The sequence below is a fragment of the Perissodus microlepis genome, chromosome 2, assembly GCF_051167445.1.
Source record: "Perissodus microlepis isolate ML-2025 ecotype Zambia chromosome 2, ASM5116744v1, whole genome shotgun sequence".
In the NCBI taxonomy this organism is placed as follows: domain Eukaryota; kingdom Metazoa; phylum Chordata; class Actinopteri; order Cichliformes; family Cichlidae; genus Perissodus; species Perissodus microlepis.
Window position 1 is genome coordinate 22,880,292 of NC_140462.1, and position 11,975 is coordinate 22,892,266.

General features: G+C 43.7%; 1 protein-coding gene across 1 annotated transcript; it reads right to left on the reverse strand.

Moving 5' to 3' along the window:
• Positions 1–10,017: 10,017 nt before the first annotated feature.
• Positions 10,018–11,739, reverse strand: LOC146392755 (protein FAM200C-like). The gene has a single exon (XM_084952417.1). It carries the CDS (start codon positions 11,737–11,739, stop codon positions 10,018–10,020), a length of 1,722 nt encoding a protein of 573 aa, XP_084808543.1.
• Between the last annotated feature and the right edge of the window lie 236 nt (positions 11,740–11,975).

An 11,975-nucleotide genomic window follows, 5' to 3' on the forward strand; every position in this document is an offset into this window, starting at 1 on the left:
GAATCCTGAGGGAAATCTCCAGCTCTTCAGCAGCTAAAAGCTTCACCATGTTTGTCAGCTAGTTACTAGCTATGTCCCTCTGTCATTTTTCAGACCTGGCATAAAGGCACAGAACCTCAGCAAGGTATGATTTTATTGTCATTGCTTGTCTTTTTGTTTTTCTATTATTATTGTTATTATAAGCATGAGATTTGTCACATTGTTAAAGTGACACATCAAACTGATGGTAGACATCCTGAAATATCCTTAAAGCTAAATGTAGAAAGTGAACATCACAAAATGACTACATGGAATAGTGTCGCCCTTTAACTGACGTAGGCACGAGTTAGAGGACAATGGCAGCATGAAGGCGGAACATAAAGTCAGATGAGACGCTTTCAGACAAAAAAGCTTTCGTAATAAACGAGACAAGGACTCTTCTTGTCTTTTCTAATGTTCTTGATCCACTCTGAGCACAAGGATGCCACAGAAATAGAACAGCATTTTTCTTAGACCGTAACCTTGAGAAATACAGCGGCTGCTTCCATTTTTGTTCCTTAGTTATTGTGTACAAGCACGCTCTCGTCTCACTAAATGTTGTTTTTTTTGGGTCATTCCATCTGTGATTAATGAGCAGCATCTCTCTGGAAGATAATTGCTGTAATTCTACTTTGGAGTCTCAGCCTTTTATACATAAACACGCCTTTATATCAAAGCACAATGCAGACTCTCTCTAAGTCAGAGCAAGCGTACAAACTTCAGCTCACAAATTCAAAGTCTCCTCTTTAAGCTTCACAGCTTGACGTGCATTCAGAGTCAGAACACAGACTTCTGTGGCTGGACATATTATAGCATTTTGCTGAACAATCATCATTACCCTCTCTTGCTTTCAGGTTTGGACATGGTTATGTTCACATACCTGACCTTTGTCAGATATTCTAAAATTATGTTTAATAATATTTTTATTTTATTCAGATCAGGTGCAACATTATGACCACCTGCCTAATAATGTGTTGGTCACACTTTTGCTACCAAAACAGGCTTGACTCATCTAGGACTCTGTTGGACCCCTGATTTTGTGCTGTGGTATCTGCACCAAGATGTTTATCAACAGATGCTTTAAGTCCTGCAAAACTGTGATGTGGAGCCTCCGTGGATCACACTTGTTTGTCCAGCACATCCCACAGATGATTGACTGGATTGAGGAGGCCCAGTCAACACCTCAAACTGATATGCTCGTTAAACCATGCCGAAAGAGGCCGCAGCCACCAGGGAGTACAGTGTCCATGAAAGGGTGTACATGGTCTGCAACAGTGCTTATGTAGGACCTATCCTTCCCACTATGTAAGATTGTGGGAAGGTACAAGGTACCCTGAATGACTGAAAGATTATAGGATCTGGGTCCGTGACCTCCCTAGTGCAATTGACCCTGGTTCCTACCACTGTCCGACTGCTGCGGGTATGGAAGAGGGGCTCCAGGATTTCAGTGTGAGATACAGTGGCTGCCTGGAGGGCACTGTGCTGTCAGACAGAAACCTAGTCTGGCACAATCCTTTGATTTTCTTTGCTAAACCACACGGGCGGGATGCAAATCCGGTTGTTAAGTGATGATGTTTGAACCCTGCTTCCGGGTCCAAACTACTGTTTATTAAGGCTGTTGTGTTTTTTTTTTTTGTTTTTTTTTTTGTGTCCCGTTTGGATCTTTAGCCATCAGAATTGTTGTCTTAAGGCCAAGAAAGATGCCAAGCGGATTTATTTTACCAAGTGGATCATCATGGCCTTGCCATATTGGTCCATTTGATTGACCTTTATTATAATTATGTATTTATTTTATTTTCGGTTGCTACAAACGGGACAGACGTGACTGGGGGATAGGACAGGGAGAAAGAATGAAAGAAAGAGAGGGAGAGAAAGAAAACCAAAGGGGAGAAGAGACGGTGAGAAGGGGGGGAAGAAAGGAAAAAACAAACAAACAAACAAACAAACAAACAAAACGCCTGGATCACCTGTATGGAGAAAAAAAACAGAAGAGAAAGCAAACAACAAAGAGCAACATAATAAAAACAGCACCATCACAATAAACTAGCTAGCAGTAGATAACAGTAGATACTAAATAATAAACGATATTGTGCAGCACGCAAGATAGACAGCGCACAATGTGCTTTGAGGCAGCAGCCAAGAAAGGTGTAGTCCGCGTCTGTGAACACCCGTGTGTACACCTGTGTGCATACCTGTGTGGATCAGCATGCTTGTATTCCAAAGGTTTCTCCATGTAACGATCTGCTAGGGAGTGTGGGGAGCCATAGCCCCGTCCACCAGGGTATGAAGCAGGTATGGAGGAGATCCAGGCCCCAGATATCCAGAGGCCCCAGAGTACAAGGACCCGAGGAGGACCACCAAAGGGGGGGGGAACCGTGCCACCCTCCTGGGAAGAGCTGAGTAGAGCCCCAAACGAGAGGTCACCCCGCAGCTACGGAGCAGAGGCCAGAGGGGGTTGCAGTGGCGTGCCCGCGGGCTCCGCCGGCAGCCAGCTGTGCCAGAGAGGACCGAGCTTCAGGCCCAGAGGCCAGAGGCCTGAGGGCATCCCACCCCCCGGAAGGAGCCCAGCCGGGCCAAAGGCGCCCGGCCCCGCCAATCGGCCACCAGGAGTGAGCCGGTACATGCATGAGCGCCCAGCCCCAGATGACAAGGACCACCAACACACCAACGTCTAAGGGCATCAGCCACCGGCAGGGAGTGTGGTGAGGGGAGATAGGCCTCCGTACTTTAGAGGGCCTGAGATGTACCCAGAGAGGTTGAGTCTAAGACCCAACCTGACATATAGACACAGACAAACAGGCACACGCGGACACAGACGTGCATTCCCACCCCCATATGCACAACCAAATACTCGGCACTCACCCAACGTGTAGACAGACACAAATAGACACTGCACAGACAGTCGCACTCCCCAAACATACTCTATATCCCAGGTCCAGGTACCCCCACCCCCAGAGGGGCAAGCCGCACCTAGACCCAGGAGATGTAACCCTTCTCTCTGGGGCGGAGGCAAGCGGACCACCTCCTTATCTGCAGTAGCAGGGAGGCCCCGCATCCCAGACCCCAGTCTGACGGCCAGCACCTCCTCCCAGCCCCCCAGCCCTGGCGGCTAACAGAACCGGGGTGAGTGAAGACCTCAAACCTCCCTACGCCCGCTCATATGTAATGTTGTTGTGTGCTGTTCTAAAGTGCATTTAAAACTCAGGAGAGCATGGTACTAGCTTCCTCTCAGAGAGCAGCACGGCTCCTCCCGAAAACCCTCAGTGTCTAAATGCATTTAAAATTGAGGGTAGGGCACCAGCGCCAGAGGTGGGTTGGAGTACAACGACCATCCTCTGGATGCTGTAAAACGTGCCCACCCCCAAGGCCCTATATGTATGTGTTATGTGAGAGTGTGAGTAATGTGGATGTCTAGGTTGCAGAATAAAATTGAGGCACAGGCGGCCAGAAGGGGACAGAGGGGGAGTGCCTCCCCTGCACCCTGGTGACATACCTGCACCCCAAGCCCTGCGTGTGTGGGTGGGTGTGGTAGAGCGGGAATAGGGAGGCAGCTGAGGATGGGGAGGGAAGAAAGGGAGGGGCAAGCGGCCCCTCCCTGGGGCCAGCTCCCCCGCTGACCCCAGTAGGCACCCCCACGCTCTGGAACCCACCAGGGCAAGGAGGCCCAGGCCCATCCGGACCGGGGCCCGCAGCAGCAGCACTGCCCAGCCCCACAGAGTCCGGGGCAGCCCACCCGACTCCACCCCAGAGAAAACTGCACCCACCCCATCATCCAATCATCTCCCAAACTACACAAGACAATAGACACCCAGGTTGAGTTCATTCTCCCCCTCTCCTATATCTCTCCCCCCACCTGCAGAGTGAGCTCCTGTAGTGAGGAGACCACCTGCAAAGATGTAACAACCTCCCCACCAGTTAGAGAGCCCCCTAGTTGGGCCGATGCACCAGAGGTCCCCTGCACTGGGGCTGAGCCCCCCTGCACCCACCCGCCCACTGCTCCGGCGACACAACAGCCAGGACCCAAGCCCCCAAGGCCCGGCCAGCACCCCAGACCGGGGGGCGGAGCACCCCCAGACCCCCAAGCCTCCACGCCCGTCCCGGACCCTCCCAGGGGCAGCCAGGCTACCAGGCCAGTAACCAACGTCCGCCAGCACAGACCCTCCCCCATCTCCGCTGTACGCAGCCACAAGGAAAACACCATCCAAGAGCCCCAGAGCTTCTAACCAGGTCATGGCCACAGCCCCCAGGTTAGGCCCTCCAGGGAAACGTCCCTAGGGACTCCCCAGACGCCCTAAGGCCGTCCCTACCCCCACATCAACCACAATAGCGAAGGCAGGACCAAACCATGACCCCCCACCCCCACTAGGTGATGAAGCCGATCAAAGGAGCCCAAAGGGATTGATCAAATGTGATGGCAGAGGTTGTATCAAGACTAATGTGATCTATTAGATGGTTTTTATATTGGTTAGAATTAAGATTATTTTTATTTTTCCAGTTAATGAGGACCATTTTCTTGGCAATGCATAGGGCCGTAAAAACAACGTGGGCTGTGTTTATTTCTGCAGTGACCTCATCCAAGTTGCCCAGCAAGCATACTAAAGGGGAGGCTGGAATGTTACATTTCAGACACTTTGATAAGTCTTCACATATCTCACGCCAAAATTTCTGAACTGGTGGACAGAACCAAAGAGCGTGGATGTAATTGTCCGGTGTATTTGCTGTGCAGTGTGAGCAGTTGTTGGAAGGCGTATAGCCCATCTTGAACATCCTATGACCAGTATAGTGCACTCTGTGTAATATTTTGTATTGTATTAATTGCAAACTGGGATTTCTGATCCATTGAAAGGTTTTTAAGCATATCTGAGACCAAAGGTTTGGGTCTGAGTTGATTGATAAATCTGCTTCCCATTTTGCAATAGGAAGGGATATTGATTCATCTATTTTAGAAAGTGTTCTGTATATTTTAGACAATAATTTGGGGGGTTTTAGACTAAGAAATTGTACCACACTTGGTGGTGTTTGTAATTCAGCTTCACTGGGATTAAATTTCTTTTTTACTATGGATTTAATTTGTTGATATTCCAAAAATCGTTTCTTGTTGATCCCATATTGTATAACTAGTCTGTCAAACGAAATAAAGTCTGTTCCTTCCAATATATGTTCCAAGTATTTAATTCCTTTGCAACTCCAATCTGAAAAGTTTATCATATTATTGTTTTGTAATATGTCCGGGTTGTTCCAGATAGGTGTACGTTTGCATGGGATTAATGAAGACTCTGTCATTTTTAGAAACTCCCACCATGCTGTCAGAGAAGAGCTAATATTGATGCTTTTAAAGCATTCATGTCGTTTGATGTTTGAGCTGATAAATGGTAGGTCTGAAATTTCTAGGTTATTACATAGTGCCTGTTCTACATCTATCCAAGGTTCATCTAAGAAGGTGTGTTTAAACCATCTAGAGATGAACTGAAGCCTGTTGGCTAAAAAATAGTGATTAAAGTTAGGCAGATCTAATCCTCCTTTATCCTTGGTCCTTTGTAGTGTTTTTAAGCTGATACGTGGGGGTTTATCTTTCCAAAGGAATTTAGAAATGTACGAGTCTAGAGATCTGAACCAATCTTGTGATGGCTTATTTGGGATCATTGAAAATAAATAGTTTATTTTTGGCAAGATCATCATTTTTATAGCGGCGACCCTTCCCATGAGTGATATGGGTAAAGAGGCTGTTGTGTTTTTAACAGGTTTTAATGTGTTGTATCTTGTTCTATTTAATTTGAACAAGCCCCTAAAAAAAGTCAGTGATCACTGTCGGCCTCTCTCGGTTTTTATTACCACTGTTCATTTTAAAGCTCAGTTTTTTAAAACCTTACAATGTAACTACAGTCCAGCCCATGCAGCAGTATATTAATGACTAACTTTGTATTGTGGATGGATTATCTCAGTTGTTCTCCTGACTGAAGTTTGGTCTCTTTACAGCATCCTGCCATGCGACTGCATTTGTCCCTAACCATTGGAAGCCCTTGCATTAACGTTTATCGAGTGGAAAAAGGTTAGCGTTGATCCTCCAGCTTCACTGTGTTTATATTATGTTAACCATAGCTGTGTAGCTAGCCACCATGTAGCACATCATTATTACCAGAGGTGGAAAGTAACGAATTACATTTACTTGCGTTACTGTAATTGAGTAGTTTTTTTGTGTATTTGTACTTTTTAAAGTCATTTTTCAAGTCTGTAATTTTACTTTTACTTAAGTATATTTTTTAAAAAGTATTGTAGTTCGCTACGTTTTCAATCACACCCGTTACTGAGTAAATTAAAAAAAAAATAAAAAATTGCGCTTCGGAAATACTGCAGGGAATGATGGGTAGTAGAACAAATTGGCGCTAAGGTCACGTTAAAGATGGAGTCTGACATCGGTGTTACGGATCCAGTGAAAAAAGAAGCCCCGTCGAATTCTGCTGACCCTGAATTCGAAGAAACGGATGTGAACCCCTGGCCGTATTTAAGGGATTATTTCGGCTTCAAGTGCAAGAAAGGCAACAGCTTTATTATGCAGTGTAAGCTGTGTTTGCCCAGAGAGACCAAGTTAGCAGCTTTTAAAAATTCCACATCAAACCTGCGCAAGCATGTAGAGGTAAGTTAAATACAACTCGTACCGTTATGGTAGCAAAAAGGCTGTGTTCAAATTAATCACATTACGTTAAGACATCTGTGAAGAACACAGATAACGTTGGTTGGTACTAGCAACTTGCTGTAATCGGGCAAGTTGTTGTCCACGCAACTTACATTTTTTTTACTGGGTTGGTAAATTGCCAAAAGAAAATGTGTTTACCTACGTTTTTCCTGTTTGTTAATAATAATTTATTTTAAAAAATAGTTAAATTAAAGACAGAAGCGGCTACTTTCTTACTTAACCCACATATGTTCACACTGCAGGCAAAAGAATAACAGAGCGCTCACTTACCTTAGATTAGTCAAAGACAGCTGACTTCTGTTACTTGTTAATTAGCACTTGCAACCTCCCGTTAACTAGCCTGTTACTGTCCAATAAAAAAAAAAAAACACGAGGTATATTGGTATAATTTACCAGCGGTAGCTATGTAATGCATTGATGTCTTATTAGGGACGTCAAAAAACTTTCTCTCAAACTTAACACTGGCCTGCCTGCCTCAGCTGCCTTCGAGCGTCTCTTTAGCTGTGCTGGACTACTGTTCACTGCAAAGTGAGCAAGGATGAACTCTACTAACTTTGAAAATCAACTGCTCCTCAAAATTAACAGGAAGTTCAGAGAGTAACACTCTAGGATGGATACAAAGGAACTTTATTCTAGAGGTACAGTAGGGCAGGGCCAAGTTTAAAAAATTAAAAAACATTTTTAAAGCAGCTGCCGTTCAGTTCAGTACTTGTTCTCTTATTTGACAGTTTAGAACACATTCTCATGTGAAAGAATGATATGGTTTTGTATTGAAAACACTGTGATACCTGACAGTTTGGTTGATTGGTTTGGTGACCATTATCCATTTTCATGTATAGACTTGCAGTTTAACTGCCACTGCACTTTAATTTGTAAAGTTTTTCTTTTCACTAAAAAAGAACTACTTTGAGATTTATATCCCACTGTCTTTTTTTGCACTACTCAGAAGCGGCTGTCCTCCTGCTGACAGAAAAGTAACTATGTAACTTTTACTCTGAGTACATTTTAAATGAGCTACTTTTTACTTTTAATTGAGTACATTTTTAGACAGGTAATTTTACTTGTACTTGAGTAAAATTTCAGCAAAGTAATAGTACTTTTACTTGAGTAAAATATTTTAGTACTCTTTCCACCTCTGATTATTACCCTACAAACGTCACTGCTGTTTAGTTTTCTGTTTTCATTCATGTCGGAACTGATAGCAGAGCTTTCATTTTTCAGAAATCCCTCATCAGAACATGGTGTACCATCTTTAGATGGAAACTAGCGAGCTAACTCCCTGCTAACTTCTAACTCAGTTAAACTTCAGAAATTTTGTTTTCATGGAACCCTGGATGTTAAACTTAATTGTTACAAACTGATCATTTTATTAAAGATGAAAAAATTTAGTAACTCTCAGTGATGCCGCAGTGTTCAATTGACTTTGGGATTTGAAGTAGACTTTGGAGCCATAAACAGCTAATGACGTCAGACTTAAAGACCGGATTCTTCTCAGAGCACAAACAGAACAGAAACCAAACCATATGAAACCCCTCTTTATACCCCAAAAGTCTTAAGATGATATTAATTCACTTCCCCCTCTAGAATGGTTAACACTGTGTCACAAATATCACAAGATTCACAATTTTCACAAGAAAATGGCTCCAATTTTTAATAGCTGGCTAACACAAAAGTGTCCTTTGGATATTTAATGGTGCACAGTCTTGTCTCCTATAGTTGACAGGAGGTGACTTCACGGTTTGAGTCTGTTAGGCTGACAGGAGTTACAGCAGCCAAAGTGACCAACCAAGACTCCAGTTCTTGGTTCACAAAAAGAAAAAGGAGAAACCATACCTTTGTCTGAGAGTGACAGTGCAGAGAAAAATACCAGTCTACAGGGGAGGAGGTTGTCAGGTCCATATGATGAATCCTAAGCTACAAGGACTCGCTTCAGACTCATCTTCATGTACTCTGTACATGCATTTAATGGCCAAAACTCTCTCTCTTTAGCTGTAATGGGTCTTAAACCTTTAAGACCTACCATAGAACCAAGTCCGCCAGAGCTCATCTTTATATTTTTACAGGCTGCAGTGCCATTTTTGGGAGTATTCCAAGTTGCTATGCATCAATGCAACCATTGTGCCCAAATTTTAATAATATGTATGCATTAAGTGCATAGTAACTACATAAATGGCAAAAAAGTGCAATAAACTACAAAACAATTGAAAATCGTTTTTGTTTTTCTTTTTACATATATCTCTAGTTAGAGAAATATAAGAGATTTATCCCTCAAATCTGTAAATACAAAAATGTTGCACAAAATAGTTTCCCACCACAAGAAATTTATTTTGAGTGTCTTCATAGTTTTATTTTTGAGATACACCAATTTGTATTTACTGCAGGAAAAACGAAAATCAATATTAAAATGCAAATTTGCAAAAAAACTGCATGTGCATCAAAACAAACTATTTCCAGCAGTGCAATTTGAGTTCTAAGCATCCCAGAAACTATTCAGAAAAGCATAAAGTCAAACATGACTTTTAAAAACACCAGTATAGGCTTATAAGGCCATGAAGGTAAAAAAAAACAACCTAAATTTTCCGTGAAAATGATGTCACTTCCTGTTTCGGGCAGGTAATGGCGGACATGTGATAGTTCGCGCTGACGTCTATTCCAACCTAGGAAGCGTGCCCGCTCCGACCAGTCTTAAATAGGGATGGGTACCGGTATCCGGTGCCATTATGGCACCAGTTCTAACATAAACGGTAGTAACCAGACCGAAAAGCAGCGCACATTTCGGTGCTTTATTTCGGTGCTTTTTTTTTCCTGAGATATCATACGCTTTGGATTCTAGCCAATCATTTTACCTTTCCGAGGATAGTAGGCGGGCCCAGGTACGTACGTTCTTTTAGAGCAGAGCTACAGCTTAAAAATGCCCAAGGCGAAACGGTCAAAAGTCTGGCTGTACTTCACAGCAAAAGATGCAAACTCAGCAGCCTGCAACAAGTGCTTTAAGGCAGTGGTTCTTAACCTTGTTGGAGGTACCGAACCCCACCAGTTTCATATGCGCATTCACCGAACCCCTCTTTAGTGAAAAATATATATATATATATTTTTTCAAATTCAAGACATAGATATGTTTTTTACTGGTGCACAAAATGAGCCGTGCATGAACATCACCTTGTTCAAAGAACAAAACCAACACAATGCATGAACTTACAACAAATTACATACCTGCAAATCAGTGTGACTTCTGCTGTTGCCTTTGAGAGACCAGTTCAGATATGCGTGGCTTCACCTTGGCAAGTTCCAGTCTCATGTCATTTTCACAGAAAAGTCTGTTCCTTTTCTTCATTTTTATGTCCAGCATCGTCGAAAAGGATTGCTAGCAAAGATATGTTGTAACAAATGGTATAAAAAAAATCCAGGGCTTTCTTAGCAATAATTGGATACTTGTCCATTTGTCGACACCAAAACGTTGAGAGCGTTGTTGTTCTGAAGAGTTGCTGTTGAACCTGGCTCTGCTGAATTTCAATGATTTCGTCAAGGTATTCATCATTGACATCTGCTGTCTCAACAGCAAACGTGAACGGCTGTCTCACCCATGCTGGATATGACTCTCTTGTAGGGAAATATCTGTCGAGAGACTTTGCAAGCTCATCTAAGTGCGTTGCAATTGTTTGCTTCAGTTCCGTGGATACAGAAATATCTCCGATTCCAGACACATCTTCGACCTTACTTACACAGTTGTCCAGAAGGGGGAAGTTTGCAAAGTTGTTGTTCTCTGTTCGTCGTTTCCATAACGTTAGCTTTTTTTGAAAAGCCTTCAGGTGTTCTTCCGCTTCTATGATATTGACTCCACCACCCTGCATCTGCTGACTGAGATGATTGAGAGCTGCGAATATATCAGCCATGTACGCTATGAGAATGAACTCAGGATTTTTGAAGCAATTTGCATGACAGTGTTGGTGCTCTTGCAAAAACAGGGCTAATTCCACACGCATGGCAAAAACACGATTCAGCACCTGCCCCCGGGATAACCACCGAACATTAGAATGGTACAGAAGTACCTCGAATTCAGAGCCCATTTCTTTACACAGCTCACTGAAGATGCGGTGCCTCAGAGCACTATTTCGCACATAGTTCACACATTCCACCACGGTTTTTAATACTTCTGCCATTTTTGGAGGCAAGGTTTTTGTTGCCAATGCATGCCTGTGCAAAATACAATGAGTCACAATGATGTGTGGTGCATCGGCTTTTACTAGCGCACCAAAACCAGAGTTTCTTCCCAGCATGACTGGAGCTCCGTCCGTACAAACTGCAGAAACCATGTCCCATGAAAGATTGTTGTCTCTGAAGAAGTCATCCACAAGCTTCTTCACATCGGCTGCCTTAGTTGTTGTTGTAAGAGGCTTACAAAATAAAAAATCTTCTTTTATCATGTCATCTTTCACATAGCGCACAAAAACAGTAAGATGGCTTAGATTAGCAACGTCTGTGCTCTCATCGAGCTGAAGGCTGAATTTTGCCGGGCTTGAAATCAGATCGGCGACTACTTGAGCCAAGATGTCTTTACTCATGTCTTCTATTCTGTCGCTGACGGTGTCATTTGAAAGAGGAATTTGTGGTAATTTACCTTCGGCCGCTGTTCCGAGTATCAGATTTGCCATCTTTAACGCGGCTGGTTTCACGAGTATTTCACCAATGGTGTGTGGCTTGCCCTGCTTTGCGATCAGGTAAGCAACTTCGTACGATGCTGTGAGGATCGGTTTGTTAATGGGTACAAATCCAAGAGCAGGCAGAGTGGGCCTTTCATCGAATCTGGCTCTCTTCACCTTGAATTCAGCAAGTGTTGTGTTCTTGTATTCCCCGTCTCCATGCAGCTTCAAGAAGTGTTCCTTTAGATTTGCCGGTGCGAGACTAGAGTTGCTCAACTTGGCGTTGCAAATCATGCAGATAGGACGCTCACTCCCATCACGTTCCGTGATACATGTGAATCCATATTGTACATATTCGTCCGACCACTTTCTTCTTTTGCCCGACATAGTTAGTATGGATTAAAATGTTTTTTAAAAAAAAAAATCACACGAAGTACTACCACGACATTCACATGTTGACTACTGCGCGCGCTACATTCCCCGCAGCCCTGATTGGCCAAGCAGTGTAGCATGATCATCTGCAGCCAGTGATGGCCAGAAGGGGGCGTGTCATCACAAATTTACACGATAATTCGGGTGTGGCTGGACCTCTGCGACCTCCGCGGTGGAGGCTCTGCCGAACC

Excerpts from the sequence above, each read along its gene's own strand:
- LOC146392755 (XM_084952417.1), bottom strand. The coding sequence starts at position 11,739 with ATGTCGGGCAAAAGAAGAAAGTGGTCGGACGAATATGTACAATATGGA.